Genomic DNA, 12,332 nt, shown 5'->3' on the forward strand with positions numbered 1-12,332 from the left:
AGCGTCCAAGCCACTTCTTTTCACCTGATGACAGGGTGAAAATGCTTGTTCAGTTTCACTGTACAAGCCGTTTGTACTTAGACATGCATGGCTTAATCTTTGAGACAAGCATTATGCTACTGGCGGTTTCCCTGGTTGGTATGTTACAGCACCTTAAAAATAAATATTACTGGAACCACTACAGAGACTTGCAGATGGACATTTCATGTCGAGGAATTCACATGATAGACTTCACTATCACTATCCCTCTAGCAAACTGCCCACAATTCCGCACAAAAGCCCAGCCTAAAATGCCGTGGTTTTCACAGAGTCTTGTTGTGACATAATGTAATCTACACAAGGACTAACGTAAAAGTAATCAGAATTAACATTTGCTTTTAGGTAGGTTGAGCATAAGGATAATTAGAGGTTTCTGTGCTGTCGGTGATACTACAGAATTGTAATACGTTGAATCGCTCTGAAGTCAAAGAATACAAACAAAGTCATACACCAATCAGCTTCTCACCTGATATGGGTAATTATACCAGCAATGACATGTATTCCACATCCAGGGACACTGTACAACAACACAATATGAGGTCAGCAAACAAATACTATTGTTATACAGCATGTATGGAAAAGATACATTTGCCTATTGATTGCAATTTATACACTGCTCTTTGCAAAGCTGTGCCAGCCAGGCTCACCTGCCACAGAAACTGGATCCCATATGTAAATATACATAGATAAAATGTAAACCTCCACCTAGAAGTTAATGAAAAACAACAATAAATTATACAAAAAAAATACAATACTCTCACTGAAAGTCAAACATATCATGTCCCAAATAGAATAATACAAAAATGACAATATCTCAATAATAATGTGGAAAAACTCCAACATGTCATGCAACTGCCCCCTCTCACAGAACTTGGCATGCTGGGTTTAACCTACATGCTCTCACAAACTTGGCGTGGGTGCTGGGTTTAACCTACATGCTCTCACAGAACTTGGCGTGGGTGCTGGGTTTGTCCTGGTTCCGCCGCTGCCGGAACCATCGCTGGACCTTGCGTACCTCCCAGTCCAGCTGCTTGGACAGGCCATCCAGATGGCGCGAGTCTGGGCTCTGCACAGGAGAGACGGAGACAGAGAGAGATAGTTTATTTCTGAGGGGCGCTCACCCTACTTTTGGGGCGTCCCTGGAACAAAATATTTTAAGATGGGGGTCCACGTGCAGCCAAATACTATATAATTTTGACATGAAAGGGTTTTTTCAGAAAGCTGTCTCCTAAACTGGATTTAGAAGACATTTTTCAGTGGTGCAACCTCTCCCTTACGGAGCTACAGTATGTGTGTGGGTGGCTGGGTAGCTGGCTGGGTATGATAGCACGAAAACAACATGGTTGTTTTTCACCACCTGTGCGCAACCTAACGCACACACACGCACATATTAACTGTATATATGATGCTTTCAGGTGTGCCAGTACAGTACAGTGACAGTACAGTACAATACAGTAGAGGGAGTGCCGCACGGTAACTCTGTCATTTCTCTACCGTTTCGGACGCTAGCCGGCTCACCGGAACCGGGCCAGCACCCTGGGTGCGTTCCTGTGAGTCTGGACCCACCCCCCCCCCCCTCCCCCTATCTACTGTACCTCAGTCAGGTCATAATGGGTAAACCCATTCAGGACAGGAACCCATTTTGTTATTTTAAAGCAATATGTTATACTTTAGCTATTAAAGAATAGCAGATCTACAAGCTCATAGTGTCACCGAGTGCCGCGCTACAGGCTTGTAGGTCTGCTATGGAAGAATGTGGTGCAAATCTTTGAGTATATTCTTTCAGAGCGAACGTTTTTAACTCAATTTTTTGCTTCTGGGGAGTCCCTGGAAAAACATATTTTCAGATGGGGGTCGGCGGCCAAATGCAGATAATTCTGGGGGTCCTTGACATGAAAAAGGTTGTGAACCACTGACATAGAAACATGGGGTTTTTCAGAAAACTGTTAGGATTTAGAAGACTTTTTGTTGAATCGTCCCCAGGTCATAATGGTTTAAGAGAAGGAAGCAGAGGCATTTGCTGCACAACAACCACGTCAGGATTTCAGTGAATGACACATTGTGAACGTTCATGTTATCGTCGGTAGAAACATTAGTCTTGCATAACTGTTTCCTTGTACACAGCTTTGCATAGTTCCTCCAATGGAAATGACCCCAACAGAATTCCTGTAACGTATTGTTGCAGACATAAGTGGTTTCACTAGTTTTAGCATGCATGGCTATCTGAAATACACTGTACATTAGCTAGTTTCAAATATATTACTGCCTTCGATATCGTGATGAAAATAACCTGGCTAAGCTCCTGCTGTACTGACAGCCTTCACTAGACCTCTTAATTGCAAAAAGGGGAAAATGTAAAAATAAAAGAAAAAAAACTTTTTGGACAATAGAGCACCCGTCTGACAAGTCTGATGTCAATATTGGTAGAGGGCGTAAATCCACGGATTCATGTACTTTTTTATTTGCATTGTAATACCCATAGGGGGATTTTTAGATCGCCTCATATACAGTAAGAACTGTGTTTGATTTTTTTTTTAAACATGTAATCTCGGCCGTTTCACTCATTGTGTGTGTGTGTGTGTGTGTGTGTGTGTGTGTGTGTGTGTGTGTGTGTGTGTGTGTGTGTGTGTGCGTGCGTGCTTGCGTGCGTGCGTGTGTAAATATGTCTACATCTATTCTAAGGTAGCATATATAGGCCTACATAAATCTTGTTTGAGCACAAAATGCACTTTGAGAACACACATATATTCGCGCTTCACATGCATGCTGTGCAACCCCCCCCCCCCCCCCCACACACACACACACACACACACACACACACACACACACACACACACACACACACACACACACACACACACACACACACACACACACACACACACACACACACACACACACACACACACACACACACACACACTCATTCTACAGTTGTGGCCTCCGGCCTAATCTAGTTGAATACCCCTGATGTATAGGAAAGGAATGTCTATTTTCCTGATGGCTTAATTACACTGTTGGGGATCAATTTAACAGCAAATATAGGCTAGATAACATACATGAACATGAACGTATCGTTTAGGCTCAAAGTCACAATCTTTCAGACTAGAGTGTTTAGCTAACTGAAGGAAAAATAATGTAGTATTCTCAACTGTCAGATTTCACCCATTTTATCACGTAAAAATATCCTACAGTCTCCATAAAGTGTATTTCCAGAGCAAATGGCATGTGACAAGATGTACATTTAAAATATAATGACGTACACCATGTGTAAACAAAAAGAAAACACGTCAGCCCGCCATCCGTGAATGCGTAAACGAAACCGCATAGTAAACACATTTTTTTTGTAAGTATACTGGGCAAATAAGACAAAAAAGACTACGGCCTCATTCACACCTAAAAGACACCTGTACCAATGCACATGGTTTGACCAAACATCTTTGTTTGAGGGGGGGGACAAGACAGCCATCAAACAAAAATGTTTATTCAAACCATGTGACTTCAATTGGAAATGCATTGGGGGCGGCCATTAAACATGGACAAGACACAAGACACGGACAAGACAGCTGTCTCAATAGTGCGAATGAGGCCTAAGGCTTCCTACACACATAAAGAACAAATTATCTGTGCTCTGCCTGTGTTTCATGGCCGCCTCAATGCTTTTCCAATGGAAGTCACGTGGTTTGGGGCGGCCATGAAACACAGGCAGAGCACAGAGCATTTGTTCTTTATGTGTGTACGAAGCCTGACACAACAGTAATAGCGTGTTTACCTTTGTGATGGACGTAAACACTTTCTCCAACACGGCGTTGGGCTGACTTCGCCGCCCCACACCTGCCTGTATGTGGAGCCTATGGGCACACCTGCCAGCAATAAACCTGTCAACGAGGAGCGCAGAGCAGAAGATGTCTCACTACCAGTGGTGGAAAAAAAGTTTTTTTTTATATAACTTACTTACTGGGCCTGTTTTGCGAAAGTGTCACCAAGGACAAAAAGGTGGTCAAAGTCAAATCATATGATTTGTCACACACGTTACTGTAGTGAAATTTGTTCTCCACATTTGACTCATCTCTTGGGGCGGTGAGCCACGCTCGGGAATCATTTGATTAGTTCCCCCCAAACCAACCCATTGATGCTGAGTGCCAAGCAGAGAGGCATTGGGACCCATTTTTACAGTCTTTGGTATATAACCCGGCCGGGGATCGAACCCCCGACCTCCTAGTTTCAGGGCGGACACTCTAACCACAAGGCCACTGTCTGGTCCCAGACCAGAGCGAGAGAGAGATCGAGTGTGAGAGATGCTGCGTTCACAAGGGCAGATACAAAAGATACAAAGATGCAAAGCTAGTAACTAGTAGGGGTGCACAATTATGAAATTATGACCTATATCCGATTTCCCATTATATGCAGGGTCATATCTGCCGATACCGATATTATACAGAGAGGACCACAATGGAAACAAGCCTAGGCCCTCCTAGAGGCTTGGCCCAAAGTCTGTTAATAAAGTATTCAATCAGTCCATAAATAATAGCCTATACTCTTTTCCAAGTGTCTGTTTTCACAACTGAACGAATATTTTCTTTTCTTTTTTTCCCCCTTTTTTAAAAGTTTTTTTTAATTAAATCATATTAGATTTTCTCATTTTTTTGCTGGTGAAAACCGATTAAATAATCAGGATTATTTTGAGACCGATCCGAGACCGATATGGCATTTTTCTGGCCGATTCCATTTCCAATATGCCTACCCATTATATCCACGTATCGTGACGTGCACCACTAAAAGCTACACAGTGTATTTGTAGCTGCCTGTTGTAGCTTTTGCAGCAGCTGCAAAGTCGGATGCATCTTTGCATCTTCATGTCGCTGGCTTCCAATGACAATGAATGGTAGACTGTAGCTTTGCATCTCCTCGTGCGAACACAGCAAGAGAGAGAGAGAGAGAGAGAGAGAGAGAGAGAGAGAGAGAGAGAGAGAGAGAGAGAGAGAGATTTATATCTATGTTAGTGCATGAGCGTCAACTGTTTTGTCTGGTATGTAAATAGCTTGATCTGGGGTTCTTTCACACATTCGGGCCATAAAAGGTCAAGGACATTTCCATAACTTTCATAGGTTGTTTTGTTGGGTGAAGCTATGTCAGCTGACGTTCTTACATTTGTTTTTTAAACGGTGAAGTTGAATAAAGTCACGTAAATCATTAATCATGTGTGCTGTTTATACACTGAGGATTTCACTGTGCTTAATATTACGCTCAGTAAACGGTCCGTTCTAATCTAGATTTCGTGACGTTAAAAAGCCTCTGAATTAAAGCCAGAAAATACTACACACAGCCGACGGCCGAGGGCACAGAGATCAATGTATATTTCACAACAGTGACACTATTATACAACGTTATCGCTGCAATAAAATAAGCTATTTACAAATAAAAGCAATACAAATCCACAAGATCAGTATGCACGATGCCGTTCGTTTATCATCACAGGTTAAGATAAAGGTAAACCTTTATTGATCCCAGATTATTCAGGTATCAGAGCAGAAACAGAATGAAACACAGGAGAGTCGAGAAACAGAGCCAATACAATTAGAATAAAAATACCAAGCTGCTGGCCCCATATCAGTGGTTTTCAACCTTTTTCATATCAAGGCCCATTATTTTTTCGGCCTTTGAGCCACGGACCACCATTTGATGAGATTTTAGCCTCTCAGACCCAACACTAAAGAATATTCCGTTTTCGTTTGCACAGAATTCCATACTGTTCTTCTACATCTACAATTGTGTGGACTTCTTGTAAATTAAGTACACTCTCAATAGTTAAAGATCCATAAGAGTCCTGACGCCTGAGGGTACATTTTGTTCTCCATTATTTAGCTGGGGACCACCTGGAACCCCCTCAAGGACCACTGGTGGTCCCTGGACCACTGGTTGAAAACCACTGTCCTAGATAGCAGCTGGATGTCCGAATGAGTGAACATACTGTATGTGCACATTGTGCGCTGCAGTCTATTTATAAAATATAACATGTCAAGTGAATATATGAATGAATATACTTTCGCCGGAAAGAAGCAGGCTAGGAAACAACTCAAACTGTTTTAAAACACCCTTCTTCTACAGTAGAGTGGCTCTTCTTCTACATAACTGCAGTGTGCAGTTCAGCCAGTTCTGTGCACTCTTCACATCAAACAGCAGGTGCCGATTTAGCTCTTGATGCAAATTCAAGGTTTTTTTGTACTCATTTCAAGCGAAGATTGATTTGTGGCTGCTGTCTATTTTTGTGACATCCCTAATGTACCATCTATCAAAAAAAAGAATGAGCAAATGAAAATGCAAACTATTGTTACTCTCAATCCAAGTGTTACGTGTACTGCCATTCAGGCATACACTTGTTTGCTGCTTTCTGCCTCTGCCTCCCTGTCTAACATTCATTCTCACTAGTACTGGTTGGGCCTCCAATCATCGTTCCACCAATCACCTTCAGCAATCACCCTATAAGCCACCTGTGTACAGCCATTTTGTCATTACTCCCATGCCATGCCTTCACAGAGGTTCTGAGACAGTGCACACTGTTTAAGTAAAACCTTTCAGGTTTGTCATTAAGCCTTCTGTTGGTACAGGGAATACGGTAGTTAGTTCTGGGGTACCCGTACATATTGCACATAGGTAACTCTTTGTTTATTCCCACTAGTTTAGAGGTGAGTGCCACCCCTTGTATTTTCTGTTTGTTGGTAGAGCAGGAAGGTTTTTGTTTCTGTTCTAGTAGGTCAGCTCTTTACTTAATTTAGTTTATTGTGTTCTTTCCTTTGGCACCACTGAACCTTTTCCCAGAAGTTGGATTTATTATTTCAAGGTGTGCGGGTTACCTAGGTGGTTACATTGCCTGACTGACATCAGCCAAGTGCTTAATTAATAAAGGAGATCAGAAACAGCCAGTCCATGGCTCTAAGTCTTAGTGGGAAGACACAACACAACCACAAGCAGTGGACATTAAAGGAGAATTACATACTAAAAGGCTTTCTTACATTTCTTTGTAGTTGTTACGTCCCCACCAAAGGGGTCCAGGTGTTATTTTGTGCAAAAGTTCCTTATTGGCTATTTCCCCTACCATAAGCCCTACATGAATTGCATTGAATTGAATGGGGCTATGGGTTGTTGTTCTAATTTGCTTATTTCCATCGCTCAAAATGATATATTTTTTGTACATATCCTCTCTTCATAATGTAAATAATATCCCAAGCGGCACACTTTACTACTTATTTTGTTGGAAATAAGCGAATTAGTAGGCTACAACACCCCATAGCCCCATTCAATTCCCATTCAATGCAATACACTGAGGGCTTATGGTAGGGGAAATAGCCATTAAGGAGTTTTTGCACAAAAAACTCTTCATGGACCACACATAACCGCTTCAGAACTGGGGTTGGGCGCTTCAATGCATCAATGCAGAAGTGGGGATTGGCAGACAGTGCGGCATGCGAGTGCGGTGACCCTGAGCAGACCGCTGACCATATCATCTTCACCTGCCCCTTATACAGACCACCCTCGGAAGCCAGCCTCTTTGACCTGGGACCAGGCTCCACGACACCGAGTTGGACCTCTTACGTTACACGAAAGAAGAAGAAGGTGGGGACGTAACAACTACAGAGAAAGGTAAGAAAGCCTTCTAGCATGGGATTCTCCTTTAAACCATTCTGGGTGGGAACCCCTTTTGGTGTTTTAAGCATTGTTGAAAAAGCTTGTAGGTCTGCTATTTTTGAAAAATCGTGAAAATGTGGCGCAAACCTTTGCATATATATTTTTAACTGAAATATGTGCTTCCGGGGGGTGGGTCCCTGGAACAACATATTTTCAGATGGGGGGTCAGCAGCCAATTACAATATATGTAATTGTGTACCGGTCTGCTTTTCCTCAGTGCCATAGTTTATTACAATATATGTAATTGGCCTTGACATGACAATGTTTGAACTACTGACATAGAAACATGTGTTTTTCAGAAAACTGTCATGATTTAGAAGACATTTCTTTTAATCGTCTTCAGGTCTAAATGGATTAATGCAATGTTCAGACTTTATCCTGTTCCACTCTTGTGTGTGCATGAATTATTCTGTTGGAGGAAAGCTTGCTCCAGGGGACATGAATGACAGGGCTGGGTGAGAAAGTATTATGCAGAGGACAGAGTGGAGGGACAGAGTGTCATTCCGACCCCGTGGCTTTGCGTGCGGTTAGGGTCAGGGACTGACTGGGTTAGTAATGCGGCAAGTCGGAATGGCCATGCGTCAGAATATAGCGGGCTTCGGGGATGCCGGTGTGCAGACAGGTACGGGTACACACATGCACAACGTTTAATAACCTGCTTCCGGCAATGCTAACCGGTTATACTGACAATGTTGCCTGCAAGGTCCTGCATGGCTGGCGATGAGACATCAAGGAAGAGAGAGAACATCCGCACACTAGTTTCTAGAGCTCCGAGACTTACTTTATTTAGAGGCAACAAATTGCCTTTCCTTTGCCTTGATGCCTGACTTCCAGCACCTGGCCTAAATATAGGCATTGAGTTGTGCACACAATCTTCTCTGTAGCGATGAGACAGAACAGATTGCTAATAATTATTATTATTCGTTTTTCTAATAATAATTATTATTAACATCATTGTTACAATTATTATTATCACTATTATTTGTGGTAGAAGTATAGTGCTTTTTCTGTCGATTGATCAAAATCATTTTTCTTTCCACATGATTTTGTTTATTTTTGATTTGATTAGAAATGCAGCAGTGTTGAAATTTGATTAGATTTCTTTATTCAGTCTTTGTTTCCATCTATGAGATTACTTAAATCTAAAAAAGGTGGGCATAATAAGCTTTGGCTTTAGCCCTTTCCTTTTCGTTCAATTGTATCCTTTTTTGTAATAATGCTGGGATAAACCATGACCGAGACAAATAAACTAAACTAAGCTAAACCTGGCAGTGATGTAATAGGTTTTCAATGTAATGGGTCCCGGGACCCAGACCACCCCTTGGTCCCTGGTACCCATCTAAAATTGAGATGGGTCCCAGGGACACTAATTTTATGAGTCCTACTTCAACAACATTAGAGTACAGTATTGCATCCCAGGACCCCCGGAGGGTGACAGGTTTGCATCTGCGGGATGCAGGCTATTTGCACCACTGCCTGGTCAACTATAAGTAAACACATTTCTTATTTTGTTTTCGAAGTAATATTGTGGGTTTAATGTGCTATTCAGTTGTTTGGTGGTGGGAGCTGGGCATGTGTGTGTGTGTGTGTGTGTGTGTGTGTGTGTGTGTGTGTGTGTGTGTGTGTGTGTGTGTGTGTGTGTGTGTGTGTGCGTGTGCGTGTGCGTGTGTGTGTGCGTGTGCGTGTGCGTGCGCATGCGTGCGATGCGTGCATGCTTGTTTGCATGGTTTTTCTTCTTTATTTTTTGGCCATTGTATGCTTTATTTAAGACAGTGAACAGAGACACAGGAAGGGGGGGGGGGGGGAGATGACATGCAGTAAAGAGCCTCAGGTCAGATTTGAACCCGTGCCAGCTGCGGAATGCGCTCTTATTTCGTGAGACACAGAGGCGCCATATATTTTTTTATATTTCTAGCATTGCACACAATGCACAATTTAATCCACAGCCACGTCACACACAGCTGATGAGTCTGGACTTTCAACATGAACCCTGCAGTGGTGGATGCATTTTTGTACTTTACTGGAGGATTTACAATAAAATACCACCACATCTAGGATGCAAATATTATATAGGGGTGGGGCGACATGGGTACCTCACGATACCATATCTGTGGCGATATTAGGGCCCTCGATAAAGATAATATCACGATATTCAAAATATTGCAAGAGATTTCATCAACGATATATCACGATATCTGTAAAGAATTACCATAAAAGGCAAAAGTCTGGAACTATGTATTTTCCCCCCAAAATCTTAAAAGATATTTTTGTGACACAAACTGGCCAATAAGTACAATGATGGATGCATGTATTTGGTCCGACATACTAACAGTCCTACTACAGTCATGTGTCTGACATCCTATCCAAAACCCAACCCTAAACCTAACCTCACAGGAAGCCTCAGATTAGTTTGAACCTGCCACGGGTTAGTTGTAACCTGCCGCGCATGTCACTCGGGAGCCACGGGTTAGTTGTAACCAGCTGCGCATGTCGGGAGCGACGGTGTTGTCGGAATAATATAAGGTTGTTGTAGGCGTCAATTTGTATTGGGGGGACGGGGCAGGGGTCGCTAGACACAGCCAAAGCATTTCCAGGGGTCCTCAGCCAAAATGGTTGAGAACCCCTGGTCTAGATGACACTAGCCTGGGGTCCACCTAGAATCTCTAGACGCAGATGCGCAACATGAGACTAATTAATTAGAGCAGGGGTGTCCAAACTTTTTTCAAAGGGGGCCATATTAGAAAATATTAAAACACCCAAGGGCCAACCTTACTATATCTCCTGACATAATGTAGCGTCGGACTAGTCTATAACAAAGTCACATAATGTAGCGTCGGACTAGTCTATAACAAAGTCACATATACACATCGCATTTAAATGATTCTATTGAACTCATCATATCATCGTCAATATTTCAAATCAATGGTCTTTTATCGGGTGTGTGCTATGAACAAAAAGTATCTCTCAGCCTTTTTTCAGCCATATGTCACATTACCAAATGTAACCAGAGGAGCAACGTAAAAATAATAATACAAGGAAGAAGGAACAAGGAACACTTGAAAATTATATTCTGGGAAATGCCCAGGTTAAAAAACTTGAATGCCTCCCCCTAGCCAGCCGGGGCGCCTGATGGAGGGGAAAGGAACTGGTTCCTCCCACGCACTACGTCCAACCATGGGGAAACTCCCCCCTGTCAGGTGTAAAGGAGCAACTTGGACACTCAGGCATGAAGGAAGCATGAGTTCAAGTCTGTTGCTCTCCCCTTGTCCCCCATATATGGGGACTAGGTTGGTGGAGGCTGTGTAGAGCCAAGGATCACATTAAATAATTGACACACAGGTGAAAAATGGGTTACAAAATCACGGGAAAAAAAAATAATACTGTACTGTTGGGCGGGGCCGTTCATAATACAATTGAGGTATGAAGCTGCGGGCCGCATGACATTTATCCCAGGGCCGCATTTGGCCCGCGGGCCACACTTTGGACACCCCTGAATTAGAGCGACAGAGAGAGAGAGGATTGTGTGTGTGTGTGTGTGTGTGTGTGTGTGTGTGTGTGTGTGTGTGTGTGCGTGTGCGTGTGTGTCAATTTAACAAAGGTGCAGACGATCAGAAATCAGCAGAGTGTGATCGACGTTTGCGTTAATCTATGCTGAATTAAGTGGACTGATGGACTCTGTCTTTTTTTTCTCCCTGGAAATAAAAACGTCTGGGTTTCCGAGGCTAAGATGACACGTACTGGCTGGATAAAGAGTAGCATAATATGACATCTGATGCCCAAGGAACCGACACATATAAGTGTCATAGAGCAACTGTGTCAGCAACTATTTTAATGTCAACACCTCCACATTGGATTTGTTTACATACTGTTTACATGCTGTAACTTAAGTATTGTATTGTTGTTACATCATATGGGCTTTGCTTTGTTCAAATCATTGCGTTGTTTGCTTTTGTATGCACATTTGATTTGCTTACTTAACCCAGGGAAGCATATCTGTGATTTTAGATTGTATGGCTATTCAAACATAGCAGATATACAAGCTGAGCTTAGCAGTTGATAACCAATGGACTATAATGTACTGATTCTGAAGGTGTTAAGTCATTAAATATGGTACTTAATACTTAAAAAGATGAACTCATATTAAATGGAAATGGCATGTAGGAAATGGGTGAGTCCCAGGAAGTGTCAGCTGTTACAGCCAGGGGACTCCCCTTATTACACAACCAATCATGCTGTGAGGAGAACTCTAGTGATGACATCAGGGCTAAGGCGATATGGACACAGTCACAATATTTACCCCTGTGGGCTTGTTCAAATTCTTCAAATTCTTCACAGAGAGAAAGCACTTGTTAAGCCAGCTGGGGTCAAGTTGGACAATGGGCTTTTGAGAGGTGTATTCGAGGAACTAAGGAATTTTAATATTCCCAGAAATGCAATGGAGGCACAGATCAGTTTAGCACAAATGTTACTGCATTTGTTTGTCACAGATTGTTTTAAAGAGCTTTATTCGAATTTTCAATTATTCACAATGGCATTGTTGTCATGGAGCCTGCGTGTTAATGTCCCTGACTCACCTTTTAAATTGAGGTTATTATGTATTGTTCAAG

The 12,332-nt window shown here is 42.4% G+C and overlaps 1 protein-coding gene across 1 annotated transcript in view; it reads right to left on the minus strand.

The window, feature by feature from the left end:
* Positions 1–12,332, minus strand: part of cers5 (ceramide synthase 5) — a 33,852-nt gene that overhangs the window by 15,156 nt on the left and 6,364 nt on the right. The window contains exons 2-5 of the mRNA XM_080786240.1: positions 3,812–3,917; positions 975–1,105; positions 687–744; positions 506–556 (exon numbers count right to left, since the gene is read on the minus strand). Of these exons, the coding sequence (XP_080642366.1) occupies positions 506–556; positions 687–744; positions 975–1,105; positions 3,812–3,917 (346 nt within the window). The remainder of the gene's footprint in view (positions 1–505; positions 557–686; positions 745–974; positions 1,106–3,811; positions 3,918–12,332) is intronic.

The sequence above is a fragment of the Protomyctophum bolini genome, assembly GCF_963924005.1.
Source record: "Protomyctophum bolini genome assembly, chromosome: 2".
Classification (NCBI taxonomy): domain Eukaryota; kingdom Metazoa; phylum Chordata; class Actinopteri; order Myctophiformes; family Myctophidae; genus Protomyctophum; species Protomyctophum bolini.